General features: G+C 37.0%; 4 protein-coding genes across 5 annotated transcripts; 1 reads left to right on the forward strand and 3 right to left on the reverse strand.

The window, feature by feature from the left end:
* The first annotated feature begins 435 nt into the window (after positions 1-435).
* Positions 436-4,740, forward strand: LOC125810760 (uncharacterized). Its single transcript, XM_049490247.1, has one exon. It carries the CDS (start codon positions 1,543-1,545, stop codon positions 4,330-4,332), a length of 2,790 nt encoding a protein of 929 aa, XP_049346204.1. The 5' UTR covers positions 436-1,542; the 3' UTR covers positions 4,333-4,740.
* Positions 4,741-6,470: 1,730 nt separating this feature from the next.
* LOC125810762 (uncharacterized) lies at positions 6,471-11,412 on the reverse strand. Its single transcript, XM_049490249.1, has 11 exons — positions 11,032-11,412; positions 10,644-10,822; positions 10,239-10,461; positions 10,017-10,158; positions 9,740-9,940; positions 9,440-9,571; positions 8,760-8,888; positions 8,243-8,652; positions 7,847-8,063; positions 7,453-7,643; positions 6,471-6,837 (listed from the first exon to the last, which is right to left on the reverse strand). Exons 1-11 carry the CDS (start codon positions 11,409-11,411, stop codon positions 6,660-6,662), a joined length of 2,382 nt encoding a protein of 793 aa, XP_049346206.1. The 5' UTR covers position 11,412; the 3' UTR covers positions 6,471-6,659.
* A 716-nt stretch (positions 11,413-12,128) lies between these two features.
* On the reverse strand, positions 12,129-14,241 carry LOC125810794 (B3 domain-containing protein REM16-like). 2 transcript variants are annotated; one of them, XM_049490284.1, is made up of 4 exons: positions 13,807-14,241; positions 13,176-13,740; positions 12,935-13,080; positions 12,129-12,493 (listed from the first exon to the last, which is right to left on the reverse strand). In XM_049490284.1, the coding sequence occupies exons 1-4, from the start codon at positions 13,918-13,920 to the stop codon at positions 12,224-12,226; spliced, it is 1,095 nt and encodes a 364-aa protein (XP_049346241.1). In that variant the 5' UTR covers positions 13,921-14,241; the 3' UTR covers positions 12,129-12,223. The 2 variants fall into 2 exon arrangements, with proteins under 2 accessions (XP_049346241.1, XP_049346240.1); XM_049490283.1 differs by having other exon boundaries at positions 12,129-12,505; positions 13,807-14,238.
* A 609-nt stretch (positions 14,242-14,850) lies between these two features.
* On the reverse strand, positions 14,851-21,619 carry LOC125810759 (extra-large guanine nucleotide-binding protein 1). The gene is made up of 8 exons (XM_049490246.1): positions 19,671-21,619; positions 19,426-19,563; positions 19,235-19,339; positions 18,755-18,940; positions 17,374-17,554; positions 16,928-17,169; positions 16,180-16,343; positions 14,851-15,557 (listed from the first exon to the last, which is right to left on the reverse strand). The coding sequence occupies exons 1-8, from the start codon at positions 20,985-20,987 to the stop codon at positions 14,966-14,968; spliced, it is 2,925 nt and encodes a 974-aa protein (XP_049346203.1). The 5' UTR covers positions 20,988-21,619; the 3' UTR covers positions 14,851-14,965.
* Between the last annotated feature and the right edge of the window lie 857 nt (positions 21,620-22,476).

Here is a 22,476-nt window from a genome sequence, read left to right on the forward strand (position 1 = left end):
AAATCACTCATATTAAATATAACTCAGTTAAACATTGAAAAATAATATAATGGATAAGTAAAAATGGTAAATTATTCATTGGTTTTATAAAAGGGATAAGCATGGTTAAATATCTCAAATAATATAGTGGATAAGTAAAAATGAGCGGAGAAAGTAAAATACACACCAATTAAGAAACTACTAAAAAGTTAATGAAATATTTTTACTAACTTACTTATAATTAAAGGAAAATTAATTAATGATTCTTGATTATGTAAATAAGATTTATTTTAAAACAATAAAATTACTTTTTTCTTAAAACTTTAAAACACAACTAATTAGAAAATATATGGTGGGGTTTTGTGTATGTAAAAGTCAATGTCATTTTCTCAGTGTTTGTTTAGAAGGGAAAATTATAAATAAAAAATGTCTAACATATACATACATACAGCCATATTAAAGAGTCAATCTAGAGAGAGGAGAGAGAAGAGAGCATTGGTGTAATCAATAGAGGTATGCTTTTGGGCTCAGAACTGCAATTAATGCGCCTTTCATTTTGAGACTGTTGCTTTTAATTTGGCTTTAACCCAAAGAGAAAAAAGGAAAAAAATAAGCCTAGTGAGAGAGATAATAATATTAATATGGGAGTGTTTTTTTACTTGTTTTCTCTCTTTTCAACTCTACTTTCAGGTGTCTTTGATTGAGGAGTTGCTGGAAGTTTTTTTTTTTTTTTGAGGTGTAGATTCTTCTTGTTCAATCTTTGTTTGGCATAATTTCTTCTCTTCTATATCTACATATATCTGCACTTTTGGGTGTCTTTATTTTGTGTCCATTTCTTGGGGATCTGCTTTCTTGCTTGCTTTTGGGTCTTGGGGTTTCTTCCAATTTCATTCAACTGGTTGACTTTCGATTTGGACGTTGTGGGGTTTTACAAAAGTCGAGTCTTTGAGTATTGTGGATCTTAACTTCATTCTGGGTTTTCTTTCTTGTGTTCTTCCTTTTTTTCTTCCATCTCTAAAATGTCAATATGAATTTCTAGATTCTTGATTCTTTGAATTTCTCACATCAAGAAACTGAAATTGATTGAGAGGGAGTGATTCAGTCAAAGATTATTTGGGTTGTCTTTTTTTACAAGGTGGGTTGTCTCAATTTTGGAGTGTGAATCTTGAAAAAAAAAGGTAAAAATTAGGGTTTCTTTCATCTGGTCCATTCTGTATTTTTTTAATCAATTCTTTTGATACTAGTATCTGGTCTTTTGTGTTTGAACGGTTTTGTTAAAGTTAATGCTTTGGGACTTTCCCTCCTTAAGTTAGGGGCATTTGATTTTTGAAAGCAAAGGTTTGATTCTGGGGGATGCTTTTAGCTTGATTCCTTTGCTTTTCCAGAAGTTAGGGTTTGTGACTAAGCCATCTTTTTCTGGGGTTTAGTGATAGATGGGGTAAAAACTCTCTCTTTGTCTTTCTTTGGTGAAGCTTTGTTCAGTCACTCTCTTTTTCAAGTTCTCTCTGTGATTGATTCAACAAGGGGGGGGGGGGGAACTTCCCACACAAAGAAAAAGCTCTAATGCATCTTTCATTATGGAAGCCAATATCTCACTGTGCTTCTCTAATCTTGGACAAAAAGAGCAGAAAGAGAGATGGGTCTAACCATACCAATGAAGAGATCAAGAAAAACCCATCTGCTCTGAAGAAGCTGCAAGAGCATAAGCTCAGGGAGGCTCTTGAGGAAGCATCTGAAAATGGGTCTCTTGTTAAATCCCAAGATGTGGACTCCCTGTCAGCACAGAACCAAGATGAGGGGTTGGGCCGATCCCGGTCACTCGCTAGGCTACATGCCCAAAAAGAATTCCTTAAAGCCACTGCTCTTGCTGCAGAGCGCACTTTTGAATCTGAGGAATCCATTCCTGAGCTGGAGGAAGCCTATTCCAAGTTCCTGACCATGTATCCAAAGTACAACTCCTCAGGGAAGATTGATGAGCTAAGGTCAGATGAGTACTCTCACCTTTCTGGCTCTATACCCAAGGTATGTCTTGACTACTGTGGGTTTGGGTTGTTTTCATTTCTTCAGAGTGTTCATTACTGGGAGTCATCTACATTTAGCCTGTCTGAGATTACTGCCAATTTGAGCAATCATGCTTTATATGGGTGTGCCGAAAAGGGCACCGTGGAACACGATATTAAGGCTCGGATAATGGATTACTTGAACATCCCTGAAAATGAGTATGGTCTTGTTTTTACTGTTAGTAGGGGCTCTGCTTTTAAGTTGTTAGCTGAATCATATCCTTTCCAGACAAACAAAAAGTTGTTGACTATGTTTGATCATGAGAGCCAATCAGTTAACTGGATGGGTCAGTGTGCCAGGGAGAAAGGTGCCAAGGTTTATAGTGCATGGTTCAAATGGCCTACCCTCAAATTATGTTCAACTGATTTGAGAAAGCAAATTTCAAACAAAAAGAGGAGAAAGAAAGATGCAGCTACTGGTCTCTTTGTTTTTCCAGTACAATCTAGAGTTACTGGTGCAAAGTACTCCTACCAGTGGATGGCACTGGCACAGCAGAATAATTGGCATGTGTTGCTTGATGCTGGTGCTCTGGGTCCAAAAGACATGGATTCCCTAGGATTGTCTTTATTTCGACCGGACTTTATAATCACTTCATTCTACAGGGTGTTTGGTTATGACCCAACTGGATTTGGATGTCTTCTGATCAAGAAATCTGTGATGGCAAGCCTTCAAAATCAGTCTGGGCATGCTGGGTCTGGTATAGTGAAAATTACTCCTGTTTTCCCCTTGTATTTGAGTGATTCAATTGATGGTTTCCCTGGATTGGCTGAGGACGATGAAGCCGGAGAGAACAGTGAAGTTAATGCTGAAACTCGGCCAGGATCTCAGTTGCCAGCCTTTTCTGGTGCATTCACTTCTGCTCAGGTAAGGGATGTATTTGAGACAGAGATGGAGCATGACAACAGCTCTGATAGGGATGGAGCAAGCACGATATTTGAAGAGACTGAAAGCATTTCTGTTGGAGAGGTCATGAGAAGTCCAGTCTTTAGCGAAGATGAATCATCTGATAACTCCCTGTGGATTGACTTGGGTCAGAGTCCTTTGGGTTCTGATGGTGCTGGGCAGTCTAACAAACAAAAGATTTCCTCTCCAGCACCCCCATTTTGGTTTGCTGGCAGGAAGAATAATAAAAGGCTCTCTCCCAAGCCTTCGAAGATGTCAAGCAGCCCATTGTATGACAGAGAGTTGAATCCAGGGCGCCATGAAGACAACCATGTGCTATCATTCGATGCAGCTGTTCGGTCGGTGTCTCAAGAATTGGATCACTTCAAGGAGATTCCTGAAGAAGACCAGTTTGATAAGAGAAGCCCTGCTTCAAGAGAATTCAGAGAGATTGAGGAAGAACCGGAGACCAGTAAACCTGCTCACACGTTTGATTCTGGTCTGGGCAACTCAATTTCAATTTCTCGGCATCAAACCCTTGATAATGGATCAGCCTCTGAGATATGCCCGGAGATCAAAGAGAGTGCTATAAGAAGAGAAACTGAAGGTGAGTTCAGGTTATTGGAAAGGAGAGAAGGAAACAGATATGCAGGTGGTAGATTTTTTGGTATAGAGGATGCTGATCATGGAAGCACGGGAAGACGTGTATCCTTCAGCATGGAAGACAACCGCAAAGCTCGTCTGAGTCACACACTTGAACATGGGGAATTGTTAGCAACAAGTTTGGATGATGACGAGTTCATTAGCGATGGCGATTATGATGATGGACAAGACTCAGACAGGAGAGAGCCCGAGATAGCATGCAGGCATCTTGATCACATTAACATGTTGGGTCTCAATAAAACTACTCTCCGGCTAAGATATCTCGTCAATTGGCTAGTTACCTCATTGCTTCAGATAAGATTTCCTGGTTCAAATGGGGAAGACAGTTCACGACTTGTTCGCATCTATGGTCCGAAAATCAAATATGAAAGGGGTGCAGCTGTTGCATTTAATGTGCGAGACAGAAACAGGGGTCTTGTTAGTCCTGAAATAGTTCAGAGACTGGCTGAGTCACATGGTATTTCTCTGGGCATTGGTATCCTAAGTCACATACGGATCTTAGATAACCCAAAACAGCAGCAACGGTCTCTGAGTCTTGATGACACTACCCTTTGCAAACCAATGGAGAATGGCAAGTATGATGGTAGAAGTGGGTTTGTGAGAGTCGAAGTTGTTACTGCTTCACTTGGCTTCCTCTCTAATTTTGATGATGTCTATAAGTTGTGGGCTTTTGTGGCTAAATTTCTTGACCCCGGTTTTATTAAAGAAGCTGGACTCCCGCCTGTTGCAGAAGACGTCGAGTCATGAAGCTACTAAAGGAAGGCTGAATTAGTAGCTGTTTGCTCCTAATACAAGATGCAGGAATCTATCACCAATAGTGGGTTGAAAATCTGATGAAAGTTGCAAGAGAAACAATGAAAAGGTCTTAGTTGTATTCTTCTGGCCCCTCTGTTTCTTTGATGCATGCGGGAGAAATTTTTTTATTCTTGTCTTTAATTGCTTGAATGTTTCTTCTTTACCTTTTTGGAGTTTCCTGTAGAGTTGGGAGTTAGAAATTTGTATTTTCTCAGGTAGTCATGAATCATGATGAACCAAAGCAGTTATAAGCCAGGGGTTTTATGATATCCCCTTCCACCATTTGCCCCTCTTGCTTCTCAGCTGTGTATAATGATCATTCATGCTTTTGCTCAGGCTATTATAGAGTGCCTTGTCCTTTGTTCTTGTTATCAGCATAATTTTGTGGAAAAAGAATTATTATTCATACTGCCCAGTTTCCCTTGAATGATTTTGATACCCTTTGGATGTTGAAGTTCATGGTCACTTGACCATATTCCAAGTTGTTTAATCAAGTAATTACCTTGAGAGAGTTGTGCTTATCTCAATAATCGGCTCGAAAACATGTCTTGGATTAATACAGAACTGATGTTATTAGGCTGTCATACATCATTTTTTTTGTTTGTTTGTTTATATTACTATTGATTTTGGATGATGTAAATTTCAAGATTTACATGAGAGATTGAAAATGATTGCCATTTTTGACAAGATCATTCTTTTAAACATTGTTTGACTCGAGTGTTTTATATCCAGATATGATAAGCATCTAACTTAAGTATCTTTTGTACATTCTCAATGCCCCTTGTTCTCCCACTAAATAAACCATAGAGAAAAGCAGTGGTATGATTTGAAGTAAATGGGACCTTCAATTATCAGTAATGCTTAATTATTGTAGCTGGGCCACCACCCATTGAGTTTTGTTTGCCACACAGATAATACTGAGTGAGGTCTTATATCATTGTAGTACTGATCTTTTTCTTTGAGTTTTGTAGATTCTGCTTTTCCCTTAGATGGAGGTCCCAAAATTGAATGGGACCTTGCTAAAAAAAGTACCTTTCTTTGATGGAATAATTGTGTTTGATTGACTGAAATGTCTCTTCTCTTCATCGTCAGATATAAAAACGAAACTGCCCAATGTTACATGCAAACCATTTATCCTATCAATAATATAATTCAATACATGTCAATCAGTCATAATGTCTTGTCTCAAATATATTTAAGATAGATTAAACTAGTTGTATGAATTATAAATAGTCAATTTGCTCTTTACAAGTTTATTTTATTCAAATACTACTAAATAACTTATTATCTAAGGCAAATAAAAAATTCTATTAACTAGTTTAGTTCTTTACTGACTAAACTAAAAGAGTTTCGGATTCACAAATTATGACTATTTTTATATTTTACCAACAAATGGAAATCATCCACAACAATTATTTGACTTGTTTTTTTGTAATTGTTATTAAAAAATAATCTAATCAAAATCGATAATGTGTGTGTATATAAATCCTTCCTAATATGTTGTATTCAGTTATCTGTTTAATTGTTATTAATCTGGTTTTGTGTATCGTCTCAAAGAAAAAAAAGACACAATGATAGTAAAGATGTAGCCACGTCAGACAAAGAGGTTGACAGAATTTGGTAGCTAACTTCGTTGAAGAGACATTTTCATATTTGGAAGGTTAGTTGAAGCGTTGACAAATTTAGACACACTAACAAAATCCAAGTGGCACCAGCAATGTGTATTCCAAACTAAACTACTCACCATTATCTTTAGCAATAAGATTAATACACAATTTTCATCTTAATCTCTTCAACAACAAAATCCAAGTGGCACCAGCAATAAGATTTTTTTCATATGTTTGTTTATTTTTTAATATTTTAAACCCCTTAATTCTGATTCTTCCGTTAACATATGGACAATTGAAAAAAAACAACGTAACTTATTTTTCTTTTGTGAATCCAAAGGGATGTATTCCATAAAGTTATTGACAGCTAGGCAATGCTCTTGAACGCAATCAGACCAAATCACTTCTTAATAAGTCTTGTCATTCATCAAAAACAAGAGCCACCGCGCTTTTCAATAAGAACAACTCTAATAAGTTGGACAAGCAAGTAAAGACTAAAGGAGATTCTCCTCATGGAGAACACCTTTGCTGTAAAGGGCAAGATTAGTAGGAATATTCGTTAACTGCTTACTACAATCTGGCTTCATATGGAAGGTGAAAAAATAAGTTTGAGATCACATGGTACATAAGCTTTTCTATAATACATGAAATTAATAAACAGAGCGAAAATAGCTATGATTCCATCATTTTAATAAGGAAAGCTGTCTCCAGCGCTGACTCCTTGCAGTGCAGGTATCGATTTTCTTCAACTATATCAGCTGTCAAATTAAGTAAAACTGGATGTTTAGGATCATAGATGGAACATTCACGCACCCGAGCAACATATTTTGCAGCTTCCCACACTCCAAACCTGAAAAATCATGCAAGATTATTGGGAGGCCCTTACAACACAATGAGCTGCAATTATTCAACACAAATCTATGCAATTATTCACTTAATTAATGACTTTGGAGCAATTCTTGGTAACCCATGTAAATGGATGATGATGGTTCCAGTCTATTTACACCTTGGAATAATTCTTGGTGGATCAGGTTCATTATAATACATAGTCCATCCTAGTTGTCGATCATAGCACTGTAGCACATGAGCAGTGCTACAAGGAAAAACACCTAATATGGGTGGATAATATTGGAGCTTGTTTAGCACTCGTTCCACCTAGAATTATCAGATGCAGAGTAATCACATTGTAAGCTCGGAAAGTAAATATCAAGGGGACAATCAACCAAGCTGGTAAGCAAATGATTTTCCAGGGATGACCGCAGAGTGATGATCTCCAAGTAAAAAGTTAAACTAAAAGCAAAGTCCCATTATAAGATGGAGTGACTCCTATAGTTTGTTGTAAATCAAACTTAAATTGATAGGGTAAAAGACATGGCTTTAGACAATGACCATATATTAGTCACCTTGACAAGAAGGTTTAACAAGCCAGAGGAAGTCATTCAGCCAGCAAAAAATTAGACCTTACCGTGTGTTGAATGAAGATGTCACCAGAATAGCTGGATATAAAATATCTTTTTGAATGTTATCGTAAGGTGAATATTTGCGGATTGCCTGAAAGTCAGTAATGTCCCCGGGGTACCCAAACTCATCATAGTCAGCAGGTGTAAGCGGTAAGATTGGATTGAGGAGAGTGTTTGTTGGATCCAAAAATGGTACCTGTAAAAAAGGTAGTCAACATTGTCACTAACATCAAAAGAGAGGATAAATAAAAGCAGAGAATTTAGTAATAGTTTTTCTTTGTTTTTCCATCCTTTCCTCTCCTTGTTGGGGTGGGCTTTGGGGGACATTAGAAAGATTAAGGATAAGAAAGATTTTAAGGATCCATAAATGCAATAGCACATTCAGAGTTTTTGGCAGACCTCCAAAACTGCTGCCCGCAATAGACTTGGGCAAGAATTTATAGCTGAAGCCACCAATAGCCCCCCAGCACTGTAACCCCACCCAGCGAGCTTGTTATCTTGCACAATTTCCCTCTCAATTAGGAATTTAGCACAGGATATGTAATCATAAATGGAATTGATCTTCTTTGTCCGCCTGCCATCATGGTGCCACTTTTTCCCCCCACCTCCTCCACCTCTGAGAACAAGACAGTAAAAAGGTCATGTCAAGCACTAGTCATTGACATATCAACATAACAATATAATCTGTCTTAACTTCATAGGAATAGGATATCTATAAGATATGGACTAGCACCATTATAGAGAAAAAAGTAATTTTAGAGCTACATTACTAAATTGGACAAAGAAAGAAAGCACCTGACATCAGCATATGCAATTACCCAACCACGATCGAGAAGGCTTTTTAACTCACTGCGCCATCGTTTGTCCAGTATCTCTCCATAAGCTCCATGTCCATGAAGTAATCCAGGATTCTCAGCTTGCTTTTTCCTCTTTGGAGAATAGACAACAGTCAAAGGAACAATAATCCCATCATAAGACATGACATTGTGAACTTCACAGGCATAGAACTCAGAAAGATCATTCCATGTAGAATGATTTTCAGGATTGACTTCGTTATTAGAGCCTGAATTCCTCGCACTCTGAATAAAACTAGCTGAAGATGATGTTCCGTACAACACTTTTGTTCTTTCATGAAGCAAGTTTTGCTGCTGTACTATGTTCCATTTTCCATTTGATAAGTCATAATCGACAACTGCATCAGGCATCTATAAACAGTGTAAATTTTAGTTAAAGAGTGCGATTTGGGGTGCAAAGTGACCTTATACAATAAAATATGTGAAATAAATTAATATAAAAGGTGACAAGTACCTACCAAAGGGGATGATACTGTGAATCGCATTGTTGAGGAGTAGAAGTCATAATTAGTTCCAGGCTTAATTTGAGAGACATTCTTTGGAAGAGACAAAGACTGTGGACTGAGCTCTTTGAGCTTAATCTCTTCCTGTCCAGGAAAAATTGGATAAGAGAAAGGGAAGGAGGAGTATAACAGTTGTAAGCAATTCATGAGAAACACACACTGCTGGTCAAAGACAAATATTAAGAGCAAAAAAAGAGAAAAACAGGTAAAATATCCATTTCAAGCAATAAATGCACATCACGTCGCAAAACTTATGAGTAAAAAGCTATAATGTAAAATGTGTTTCGAACTTATTTCATGACTCAGTAGGTTGCCTAAATGCTGGTTCATTAATTTTGGCACAGAGCAACTAAAGGGAACACAAATATCTAAAACAAATGTTGCACTTATAAATAGCAACTTATAAACAGTCTCTATGGGCTGTTTACTTCTTTGTAAGGGTAGAGGGAGGATGGTTGATCATCAAGGTTTTGCTTGTTTAAGGTTTCTGCAGCAACTATACGCTACAAAAGAATTAATCTAAACTAAAATTTATAGAGCAGCGGAAATCTTACACAAGCAAAGTAAATAACTTCAGGTTGGAAAAACAGAATAAGTTATCAGAAGTAAAAACCAGGACCAAAATAAGTTATTACCTTCATACTTGGCAGAGGAAGAGAAATGGGACAAAGTCTAAAATTTCGTTTGTCCCGCATAATGAGCACCAAGTGTTTGTCACTGAAATCGACGTCTTCAATTATGAACTCCGAGTCATCACTGAATATATTCTGCATACTTGATGAGAAAGCTATGAGCCAAAGGTCCCATCATGAATGAATATTATGCTTTTCAGATGAAAGGTTATTCAACTAGAAGAAGGTTAGATGACAGTTGGTATGGGAGGAGAGACATTTAGAAGTAAACATGATAAGAGTCTCAATACAATACAAACTCACCTCCCACTTCCTTTTGTTCAGTGAGCAGTTAACTGGACTACGTAAAAGATAATGGTGATCAACTAATTGTCCATTTTTAGCCGCATCAGTAAATAGGTAAAGATACCCTTGGTGATGCTCGACAACACAGTGGGCTTGAGCCTCACATTCCCACACAGGTATCATACCAGACAAAGGATCAGCAGCATCTATCAGAAAAATCTAAAAACTAGTCATTGACATAAAATTAGACTAACATCAAGTGATATAAAAATTAGAAAGCTTGATAAAGTATCACCTTAGATGATGTAGTTGAGAATATATGTACTGTTAGAAACTGGAAATCCTTAGTACATCTTATGTTTACATAGCCATTCTCGCTAGGCTCTTCTATAAGCAACACGTCATCTTGTTCAGACCCAATCATACTACAGTAGATTCTGAAAGAAGAATTGGAAACAACTGAGATATCTGGAGTACGTCAAAAAGAGTCTTTTAACCAAATAAGTAAATTACCAACCTATAAGGCCTCTTACAGTGATCAGTGACAACATAGAGTAATGCTTGTCCATCTTTCCCCCAAGCTATGTTTGAAACCCGATCTGCTTGGGGCTTACCACATAGTGAACCGAAATTTAAGTCTCGCACAGACAATTTAAAGCAATCGTTATCCTTATCATACATTGTGTATGCTAGATATCGGTGATCAGGGGACACTTCTGATAATTCTTCATATGCATAACCTGTAATTTAATAAAGGAAAGGGTTATACACTATGAGTAAAAGAACCATAAAATTAGCAACCACTACTACTGCACCAAACCTCAACTCCAAACTAGATAAGGTCAGCTATCTAAGTCCTCAACAAACATTCCACTCTGTTTGAAAATCAACATAAAATAAGGTAGTAAGAAAAAAGCAAAACCTCCAAATCTTTCAGCTTCTTCATTGTAGTCAAGAAGCTTCTGTTCAATTCTCTTCCCCGAAGTAAAATCGAAACCTGCTGAAGGAGATTTATTGGAAATGAAATCTTCATTCGCCCGTGCTAACCTTCTACACAGCACTGGATACTGCTTCCCTTCTTCCACTCGCCTATAGTACAACCTGCGGCGACCAATATCCACCTCCATAGAGTAAACACAATTATCACATTTCAGAATCCAAACAACAACAATAGTACAATACAACAACAAAAAATGTGGGGATCTAAATGCAAATAAATATCTCAATAAATAAGAACAACAACTACTATGCTTCAATTCTAAACTATGAATTCTGCTCGATTCTAACAAGGAAATTAAACGGACGAATACCAAGGACCCCAACGAAGGGGAGGTGTGGAGAGTTCATTTGACAAGCGAGAGCCCATTTCCGACTGAAGTTTGGACTGGAGGCGTTCGGTATCGGACATAACGGCTTCAATGTATTTCTCCTCTTGTTCCATGTACACATCCATATGGCGCATGGCTACTTTGTCATTGAGCTGTGACATCCAGCTGTAAGGGTCCTCCCATGACTCGCCGTGATGGGTGAAAGTCACCGGCTTTTTAGGAGGTTTTGGAGGAGACGGTGGTGCTGGCGGTGGTTGAGGCTTCTGCGGCTTGTAATTTGCACAGAAGATGGGATGGATACGCAGCGTTATACGGCGGTGATTTAGCTGATTGTGGCGGAAAGAGCTCAAGAGGTGGCGCATGGTGGTGGCGGAGAAATTGGGGTTCAGGGTTTAAGCACTATATCACCATTTTATTAAATTGAATACAAAAGGACCAGAATGCCCTTCATTTAATTTTTTATCAAAAAATGCTCATGAAGTATGGAGTCTTCGCCTTATTTATTTATTTATTTTTATTTTTTTTGCGAGATGGACTTCACATTATAACAGGAAACTCAAAAAAAATAATCGGATTTAAATTTCAGTAGAGACAAACCAATAAAGGTTGATTTCTTTATATCTATCTATTTGTTTAATATTTGAAGGATAGAGTTATTTGATATTTGTGTTGACGAAAGATAACACGTAATTATGAAATAATTAAGTTGCAGTCAATTTTTATTTTTTTTGTTGATGAAATAGTTGACGTTTGATGAAATTTGGTTTATCAAATGGAGAGAGAATAACGTTGGTTTAGATTTTATCAATTAGCTGACTATTTTCTATTACACTTGCGCTCATGAAGACTTGTCTTTTAACATTTTTACGGTTATTTGATTTGCATGAACATTTTATTGTGTAGCATTTTCATAGTATTAACCAAATATCTTTCATTAAGATATATAGTTTTCACAACTCCTAAAGTACTTGACTTGAAAAGGCACATAAAATAATTACTTCATAGAATAAACTTGTTGAAATCTCAGAGATTAACATTGACAAAACAAGAAAACATAATAATTGGAGTAGGTACTTTTAGTTTGTCCAGGACTGAAATCTGAAGCACATAACAAACTTAAGTCTCAAAAAACAAATCAAACATGTCAAAGTAAATAAACATAGGAGTAGCAAATCTATAGTGGTCTCATGATCTCATTCTCAACAGGATATATGTAAACATCTAAAATAACTGGCTTTGAGTCGTGTTTTCCTCCTTGAGCAAGCTCGAATACACAAATATCGAACTCCTCCAAATCATTATCCATTGCAAAATCATCCCAACCTGACTGAATCACCAGTCCTTCCATTCTGCAACGAATTGAGGCCGACCACGTTCTTCCACTTGAAGGGATTCTCAGAGTAATCGTCTCAGATTTCTTCCTCATGTTCTTTTGTGCCCATTCCTTTGGGAGTTTCTGGTATTCAACAAACAAGATTAACCAAAATAAGCTCAAAAAACACAGGACTATTAGCAAAAGGCTTTTGCTAGTATATCATATGGTACTAATGTGAATATGCAGAGATAAATCAACAGTTGTGGCATGAACATTACACAATTACTTCAGCTAATGTTATTATAAACAGAAAGGATTTAACTTGTATATACTTGCGATGCAAAGAATATTTACGCTATCCTGTATTGTATTCTAATTTATTGTTGTCAGAGGCAGATTCAAGATTTGAATTTTATGGGTTCTTTGCTTCTCTCAACCTCATTGCAACCAAACCCCTAATCCATTTATGCTATTACATTCACAAATCATTATATGTACATATATAACGAATTTTTCAACATATATAAGAGGATCTAAGTTAAGGCTACTAGTTTGAACTTTAGAAAATACCAGTTGACCCATGTAGACATGTGTGGGCTGCATTGTCATCAGAAGAGAAGGCACGGAAGATGTGTGTCTTGAGGCCAGTTGATGAACTTTCATCTTCTCTTTCTCCGGAACCCGGCGTCTGTTTGAGAACATAGGCCTTTTTTCCTCTGAACTAACAATTTTCCCAAATCAGAATCCAACAATGTAGATAAACTTCAAAGAATAAAAGTGCAGTTGAAAGAAGAGGTAAGTAAAACTTAACCAGGTTCAACATTTTTCTTGCGAGATGACATAGGTGTACACTTCCTTTTCCTATTGTCCTGCTTGGCTACCAAGATTTTCTTCATTTTCTTCCCTTTACTAGACTGAGGTGACTGGAACTGATACTGTTTTCCACGCGACAATTTGCGCCTTCTCGTAGGCTCTTGTATATTTTCCTCCTCATCCGTATCATCATCATCCTCATTTGAAGTTTCATCTTCACTACTCTGTTGCTCAGTAGTATGTTCATCTGTTACTTCATCTGGATGTTTACAAGGGTTCCTATTTTTCTTGACAAAGAAAGTAGTCTCTTTTTCACAAGCACTTGCATCAAAAATCATGACATCAAAAGCTGAAAAACCATCCATTTTGAACACCAACATATCAGCATCTTCCAAGCAATGATCTTTGACAAATACTTCCCAGCCATTACAGAAAACATAATCATCCTCCTCTGTTCTAACAACTTCAACTAACCATGTATTGCCACTTGGACCTGTTAGAATCTTCTGGCCTAACAGTTTGTGACTGTTCTTAAAACAAGTCACAAACTTTTGTGGAATGCGCTGCATTAAAGAATCCAAATGTATCAGCTATAAATTCTTAATTTTAAGAAATCTGAGAGAACTTACCAATCTACGCCTGAAATCATTGATCATTATCTTGAAAAACTTGTGTTGTTTGTCAAACTCTTCCCAGTACTTTTGTTTCTCAAGAACTTTGCATCTTTCACAGATGGTAGCCATTCTCTTTCAACAAATTTTTTGAGTAAGAAAAAATGTTTTGAAGGATATGAGAGTTAAAATAAATGGACCACTATTTAGGGGGTGTTTGTTGGTAGAATCTTTTTTACGTCTCATACTAATAAGCTACCATTTCTAGTTTATGTTGAAATCTCTTTACAGTTTTGCAGAGCTCAGTATTGCCTTAAGAGTACAAAGAGTCAAACATGGCTCGAATTAGAAACTGGCACTTCATATGAAAGGAACTTATTTTGTTCCTTATTTCATAAGGGGAGCACCATTTCAGAATTTGCCATATGATACAAATGGAAATTCAGAGTTTTCATCTCTGATTTTATCTTTTGCCTTATGAGGAAGTATTAGATGGCTTTGATCATAAAGAGGGGTTAAAGTTTTCACATTATACTTTAATTTTAATGCCAATAGTACTCATCTTCATAAAGAAGATTTTGACGTGTTAAGCAATAACACTGGTTTAAATTAGTCTCTTCTTGGCTATAATAGGTGAACAGATCAGTTGCAGTGAGACTAGCAATTCTTGGCAATATGTGATTGGATCAAAACAAATTAACTTAAGGGCCATTTTGGATATGATTTGAAGTCGGAAATTTTATTTGGACATACAATTTTTTAATTTCTTAAGTTGGTATTTTTTCTCATAAAAATGAAAACCTCGCAATTTATGAAAATTATCAAAAATTTAATTAGCAAGCATTTTCCACTCTAATTTGATTAAATACTATATTCTACAATTTCATCACCATCACCGAGGGCTACATACTACAGTATATTACAAAAAATTGCCAAGAAAAAGTTATATATTTCTTGTTCTTTAATTGCACAAAAGAACCTACCAGATTAGCCATTTACAAGCCTATTCAGTTAAAATAAGTGATTTTACTCATCCATTGGCAAACGTCTTTCAGTCATCTGGTCGTCAACTCTGCTTTGTTCTCTTCTTTTACCAACATATCAATATCTACAAGTAACACATCTTATGGACACAACTTTTCTTTCAAAAAAGAATACTTTTGAAGCTCTCATGTGTTCAAGGTGAGAAAGAACTTGCATCAGTGCTATAAAATGAGTACTCACTCAAGCTGAAGTTTAACCGCTCTTCGTCCCACTTGATTATCTCCCTTGCATACTTGAGCGATTCATCCACCGTTTTTGGCTCTAAACCTTTCACTAGTGAAACATACAGCTTCTTGTTAGTGAGAGAAGAAAAGAGCCTCTTGAATTTTACTGCAACATGATGAAATGCCAACTGGCCCACAGAGGGGCTATGGTTGATGCTGCTGGAGTTGCTATTGGAGCGATGACGACTTACGAGCGGATGAAAATCGTCAAACCATTCACATTTAGTCAAAGGAACACGTTCTAACTTCTCCTCAAACGAATCAAACTTATTTAGTAAGACAAGAAAGTCCATCTGATCAAAGGTTGGATGAGTCGCGATGCTCTCGAAAAGTTTCTTGGTTAATAGCATCTTGTTCACTTTCTCCCCAGTTTCATCAACAACATATTCATCATAATCACTCAAGGCAACACAGAAAATAACCACACGAACGTCTTCAAACATCTCAATCCACTTGCAATTTTCAATGAACCCCCTTGCCTGTACTCTTATCAGCTGAAATCTGAGTACCAGGAAAAAAAAAATGTTTTAACAATGACTCTACGTAGTCTGTAAATGACAGGGGTTATAATAACTTTATTTCACCCTATTTTCATTTATGAGGATCCTAAAATCAACTATCTGCATAGAAGGGTTCTCAAACACAGACAAATAGAAAAATCAGGAGGATTAGCTACGTGAGAATCCCAGCCCAATGGTTGACTTTCAGTTCTCATATCAAATATTTCTAATGGACCCAAGATTGTTGCACCAGCCATGAGATGGATCCCTTTTTTTTTTACAAGGTAAAAGTACCATGAGATGGATCTCTTTTCCAGTGTAAATGAAATGTGTTTACTATGTTGCACTCCATTCTTGGCTATGATGCTTGGAACCTTCAAAAATGACTGGCAAGGAGCGTGTCGGATACTCCAAAGGTTATGTTTCTTTGGAGGATCCGAGCTACATAGATTCTAGGTCATTCCACACTAGTAAGAGAGTAGTAAGTCAATGAGGCAAAACTCAAAAGTGCTTCCCCATCAAAGGCAGTGCAAGGGTGATAAACCAGATGTTAAGTTTTACTTATCAAAATTATTCCACTTCTCTGTCAAAAAGAAAAGTATGGGTAATTAGCATTTACAAACCTGAGCACGGAATTAGGGTGATCACTGCTGTCAAGATTATCATAATCTTCTGAATCTGGGAATGAAAAGTCCACACACGAAAGTCCATTGGAAGAAGTAACACCCTCAGCATATAAGATATCCACGTCTGAAGGTTCATAGTCTGTTTTTAAAATATCAACTGCCTGAAATAGGAAAACAATAGATGCAGAGATATTTAGCAACAAAATGAAAGATCCTTCCCATCATCTGTAGGAATCAACAAGGAACTCGCAGTTGCATAACCCAACCAAATGCTACTATGTCATCATAAGGTATATTCAAAACTTGGAACAAACAAACAATTAATTCAGTGTCAACCCAATTTAGTTCACTAAAGTACCATAAAAGATAGTAAGAAGCTATACTGCCAGAAAACTTCAAAAACACACCAATTTCAGTTGTTAGCACGGAACCTTAGGTATACACCACTTGGGCATATTTTTTATTAATCCAAAACAAAGAAGCTTCGCTTTTTTATTAGGCATACATCTCTCACGGCAGAAATAAATTCAGCTCACCAGACCCTAATAGTTTGGACAGCATAGGTGGAGCACAAATGTGAAAATTGAAATGAAGGAGTTGAAATAGCTGTAGGCTTTGACCCATAAAAAGAAGAATCTAAGACGCAACCCGCACATTCTTCAACCTTCAAATATCGATTGCAAGCAATTATGCATAAATGTGACGTTATCAACCTGTGCAAATTGACCACACGAAATTTTCTTACCCGCTCTAGGAAATAACAAGACATGTCATGAAGCATTTCCAGTTCACTTCTTCGCTTATAAGTTGCCTGGATGGCTGCATCATTCCACAACTCCTCAATTAAAGGAGCATACTCCCGTGTTGCAGCTGGGAAAACGGCTTCTAGATTACCCGTGGCCATTATTTTGAGAAGCCAATCTGAGAATGCTTTCAGTCTAAGAGGTATGGAATATACTGTTTTCTTTTCAATCCCAGTCTTATCACCTGATATCATAAGCTACAATTGTTACTTAAGAGGTATATTGAAAGAAATTCAGGTTCACCAAGTAGGCTGAGGGGAAATAAACATGATGGCATGCACATGGTTATTTTTATGGAACGAATTAAAATGAGGAGCCCAAAGTTTGTAAGACCACATGACTATGTTTATGGAATCAATTAAAATGAGGAGCCCAGAGTTTGTAATACCTGTCATTCCAGAGTCACAAGACGAAGAACCCTCTCGCAATTCATGCAAACTCTCTTCCTCAAAGCGCTCACGGCCCTCAAGCAGCACTCCAATGTATCCATACACATTACTTTGGATCAACAGTTTGATGTGTTCTCTCTCATCCTCCGAGAAAGGAACATCCTTGTAAAGAATTTTTGCCTAATTTACCAATCAATAATATTAGAAGCCAAATTAAACACAGATAATCTGAGAGGGAAAAAACTCAAGGTGCGTAATAAGGCTAAATGGGAACTAGCAACTTAAATTGCTAAAAAAAAAACACAAGCAAGCAAGAAAAGGGGGGGAATCAATTTGTAGAGCTGCCCAAATATAAATATTTCCTAATACAAAATGTGACTTATAAGGAACAAAAGCAAGTAATGATACTTCCATTAACACTAAAATCAGTAACATGTGTGAAGTAGATAGGAGCCTCAATCAGAAAGCCAAAGGCTGAATAAAAAATATAACTAGATGGAACAGACAACCCACAAAACAATTAGGCATCACTTTAGAAATTTGAGGTACCATAACAAACACCCACTGCCCCAGAAACACAAAATTTAACCAGTTCTTCACCTCTGTGGCTCAACATCTTTGTAATATATAATTTTTCAATATCTTTTAACATCCTACTACCTCATTCCTTCCAATATATCCAGTAAATATTTTTTAAGATCATAATAAAGGCAAGTCGGGTGCTGCTGAAGCGATTCTTCTTATCAGTCAGGTCAACAGTATAAATAAAGCATCATAAGCCTTTACAAAGAGAAAACTCTATGTAGGACAACATTACAGTAGACCACACAAATATCTAAGTTATACTAAAAAAAAAAGACCAATAGCATCTAATTGCTCCCAGACAGAATACAAATGCAACAATGTATAATAAGTTAAAACCAGTTTCCTCAAAGAAGTAGGCATAGATACGCAACTATATGATGAGGAAATTACTGCATGTCCACAATACTTGGAACAAGAATACCAAGAAAACAGAAGTTAAGGAAATTTTCCGCTTTACTACCGAACTAAAGAAGGATGGATCTCTATATCACTTCCTCAGAGCATGATGGAGGAGTAACTAATGCTTTTTGAAAGAGCAGACATTTCCTAATCTTAACTTAAATCAGGTTAATATAGGATGTTGTGAAACAGGATAATTGAAAGCAAACAAGCTGGCCATCAGAGTGTTATACGTGTGGAGAGAGAGCATATAAATTATATTTAGCTAAAACAGCAAAGAGCAAGGGCTCAAGGAGTCAGTTCTAACCAGAGAAAATCATTTTGGTTATGCCTCATGTGTTTTTTGCCCTAATTTTATTACTTTATCAGCAAAAAAAAAAAACAGTAGAAAGTTACCTGCTTATAGATGGTGCTAGTACCAGATCCACTATATCCAATCAAAAGTAACTTGTTAAGTGCCCTCTGTTCTAGATAATCAGGTACCACTTGACTAAGCACACTATTAACTTGCTCTCCACAAGTATTAGATGATTTCGAAGGAACTGGAAGAGAGAGTACAGCACAAACCAGCTTCATTCCAGCCTGAAAAGATAAATACTTTCACTGAGCACCAGAAATGGCTGTATGTTTGAGTATGTGAAGTCGAGAAGGAACTCAATCATGGAACATAAATTAGGACAATTTCCATTTCCATATGCTAATTGAAGTTAAACAGGAGCAAACCAGGAGAAATTTAATCCTTATTCCGAGCAATGATCCCCAAAAGGCAAAACCTCACTATACCAAGGTCCATTTATATGCAGACTACACTAATTAGAAGCAAAGGAAAAATTTGAAAGATGGATAACAAACTCAAATCGAGCATACAAATCTAACCTTGCCCCATATATATCCTTTGGTATTTTTTTGCCCCTCTTCCTGATATGAACCATCCTCATTCACCCAAAAATGTGGGTTGCCGGCACATTGTACTCCTGCTAACTGTACAAGTATAATCAACAGAGTCAGTCTAAAACAGAAAAAGTGAATGAGTACTGGACCTTGTTTTGCAGGTATCAAAAATTAACCTGTAACATGCGTAGCTCGGATTTGGTGATCTCACGACCATTTATATAGACCTGAGTGTTTCCATTGCTAGCATTTGGCTTGATGGGACCTCCAGCATTTAAATGAGGAGTGATAATTTGTGAAGGTTTTTGTCCTTCCTGTTATATAATCAACTATTGGATTAAAATTCCAGATTAATGCTCAATGTACAAAACATATCATGAGGAAAAAGAATAAATGATGTCCAGCATGAAATTCTACTCACCTTTCCCCAGAGACCAGAAACTTTGTCATACCAATAATTCCCAGGTTTCAGCTTCTTTGGTGGATTTATGCAGCTCTGCAATATAACAAGCTCTTCAGGAGAAAGAGGTCTTCCATTCACACATACATATTCAGATGGCAACTGATTTACTTCACACAATTTCTCTGCTTTCATGATCTGCCTAATCTCCAAATCATTAAGCAGCCGCTTGAGCATCCTAGAGCATTTCCCCAAGTTGCCTCGCTTTGATTCATCAATTTGATAACTGATGCAGCTGACACACTTTCTTCCCTCTGGCATAGACCCCATTGCTCTAAGCACACAATTACTGCAATATTTGGCATCACAAACAATACATACCTCCTTTTCAGTAAACCTATTTCCTTTACAACAACGATAACACACCCCTTTCTTCACCTTAACTGCAGGTTCTTTCTTTGGTCGAATGACCTCGGGCTCAGCACCACTAACATCTTCATTAATATCTTCATCCTCTGACTCAATATCACAGAATGTCACAACAGGTGCTCGTTTAACATCACAACTAGTTTCATTAAAGCTATCCCCATATTTATGTGAAGAAACACGAGAAGAGGGATAATCAAGACTCAAAATTGACTCATTTGAAGCCCAATCTGGTTGGCTTAAATCATTGAACTCCAAGCTTCTGTCTTTACGACCAGTCGAAGCCCTCATATTGTGTGTACTCCTTGACAAGTCTCTGGATTTCTCAAAACTACTCGAAAATCTGAAAGTGCCAGAACTCCCCACCCTTCCCAGCAATTCATGTGAATGATCACGACTAATGGAGGTAGATGCCAAGTCAGTGGATTCATTGATTAAGCCAGAAAATTCACCTACACTCTCATCACCATTACACCTCTCCAATGGGCTAGAACTACTGGACTGACCTGAAAGACCAGACGCCCTATTACTATGAACTCTCTCCTCAAGTGCAGTAACAGAGCTGGGGGACAATGTAGTCTCTGAGCCTAAAGCTAGTTCTTTGCTAGCAGAATCGTCTTCATCCACCCTCTGAAAAGCTATAACAGATGTGGGAGACACGGTTGATTCCGAACTACGCTTCAAATCTTTAGAAAATCTCTTGGTTATATCTGTAGCTGATATAGGTTGAACAACTGGTAAAGTTAACTTATGGGATAATGGCACCTGTGAAACTACAGTGGCTACCGGAATCCTATCAACATTGATGGGTACTGCCCGTGGAAGATGGTGGGTTATAGGTGGACCATCGTACTCCATAGCAAAGCAATACTCTACTCCATCATCAACCACCGTCGCCAGTTCCGGCGACATTTTGAGAGAAAAAATCAGAGCACCCTCAACAATTAGATGGATAATATCCAATCGTGATGAATCAGCTACACGCCCCCTTTGAAGATTCCAAAAGTACACAAAACCTAGAAATCCGATGCAGAACGCTGAAGTGAAATCCCTCAACAACTATCATACAGTTGTGAAACAGAGAGAACTGAGATGGGTAAGAACTAAAACCCCATCTTGCTGAATCAGTCAAATGACCCCTTTAAGATTTCAAAAATTAACCTAACACAGAAATAGTATGCAGAAATTGAAGCTGGCAAGGAAAAGTGAAATCCCTCAACAACTATCACTACTCGTTATTTACAGACCCAAAATACAACAGTAGAAAAAAAAAAAAAAAGACAAGAAACTGAGATGGGTAAGAAGATAAAGACTAAAAATGCAATCTTTCTGTATTCTCTACATGCCCTTTCAAGATTTCAAAACCAACCAAATCCGAGGCAGACCAGCTGTTGAAGAAACTGAAGCTGGCAAAGAAAAGTAGAATAGAAGAAAGAATTTTGAAGAAGAAAGAAACAGAAGGAGAAGACAATGGGAATGGTATTAGGGGAATTCCAAAGCTTGGGATGGAGAAAAAAATGTGTTGGGAAAGTAGAAAAAGTAGGGGGAAAGGGGAAGGGGAAGGGGGTAAGTGGGGAAAAAGACAACAAAGGAGGGGTATCTAATAGTGGTGGACACTGTTGTGTAGTGGCATCTTTTTACTTTACTCCTTTTTTTTTTATCTCTTTGTTTGATGTTGCCTTTGTTGAAACTTGAAAGAAAGTTTGCGTATTTGGCTTCGTTTGGTCGATGTTGAGTTGTGCGTGGGAGAGAGAAGAAGAGTACATTGTTTTGGATTTTTTTGATGGAATTGGACCACTTGTCTTCTACCTCGTGATTGACATATCAAACATGTTTGCTTTTAACGATAAAATGCACTCCTCCTTCCACAAAATCTTTTTTAAACATTCAAAATTATTTGTGTACTGTCTGTTTTGAAATTATTTTACCTTTTTAAAACATTCAAAAAAAAATTAAACTTATCCCTATGATTTTAACGCCATTAACGATTTAATTCAAATGTTATCCTTTTAGTTTGAGCTTCAAATTGTTTGTTCTTTTGAAAATTTTGCTCAATTTTGTAGTTTTTATTTTTCTGGACTCTATAATTATATGAATAAGGGGGTATACATTAGGTTGGTGGATTAGTGATCAAAATCACATGTGGTTTCTAATGATTCTTTAGCTTCAAAATAGTAGTCGATTAGACTAATTATAAAGTTTGTTAGGTGAGTCCTCATAATTATTAGGCAAATTTTCAGGTATCAGAATTGTTGAGTGTTGAGCACTTATATGGAAAAAAAGGGCATCAATCTCTTAGAGCTTGCTCATTGACCTTTGGCCAAACTTTGACATATGTGTGATTCAAATGCGGAAATTTCTTTAAAAGGAGGGGAGGAAGAAAGAAAAATGCAACCTAGTT

Source organism: Solanum verrucosum, unplaced genomic scaffold, assembly GCF_900185275.1.
Source record: "Solanum verrucosum unplaced genomic scaffold, falcon-dt-bn FXZP01000032.1, whole genome shotgun sequence".
NCBI classification, from domain to species: domain Eukaryota; kingdom Viridiplantae; phylum Streptophyta; class Magnoliopsida; order Solanales; family Solanaceae; genus Solanum; species Solanum verrucosum.

Coding starts and splice junctions, on each gene's coding strand:
- LOC125810760 (XM_049490247.1), top strand. CDS start 1,543: ATGCATCTTTCATTATGGAAGCCAATATCTCACTGTGCTTCTCTAATC.
- LOC125810762 (XM_049490249.1), bottom strand. CDS start 11,411: ATGCGCCACCTCTTGAGCTCTTTCCGCCACAATCAGCTAAATCACCGC. Junction 8,653..8,759: donor TCACAGTATCATCCCCTTTG/GTAGGTACTTGT, acceptor CACTGTTTATAG/ATGCCTGATGCAGTTGTCGA. Junction 8,064..8,242: donor ATTGCATATGCTGATGTCAG/GTGCTTTCTTTC, acceptor TCTTGTTCTCAG/AGGTGGAGGAGGTGGGGGGA.
- LOC125810794 (XM_049490283.1), bottom strand. CDS start 13,920: ATGGCTACCATCTGTGAAAGATGCAAAGTTCTTGAGAAACAAAAGTAC. Junction 13,741..13,806: donor ATGATTTCAGGCGTAGATTG/GTAAGTTCTCTC, acceptor TCTTTAATGCAG/CGCATTCCACAAAAGTTTGT. Junction 13,081..13,175: donor CAAGAAAAATGTTGAACCTG/GTTAAGTTTTAC, acceptor TTGTTAGTTCAG/AGGAAAAAAGGCCTATGTTC.
- LOC125810759 (XM_049490246.1), bottom strand. CDS start 20,987: ATGTCGCCGGAACTGGCGACGGTGGTTGATGATGGAGTAGAGTATTGC. Junction 19,340..19,425: donor CCGAGCTACGCATGTTACAG/GTTAATTTTTGA, acceptor ATACTTGTACAG/TTAGCAGGAGTACAATGTGC. Junction 16,344..16,927: donor CTTGTTATTTCCTAGAGCGG/GTAAGAAAATTT, acceptor TTCCTATTTCAG/GCAGTTGATATTTTAAAAAC.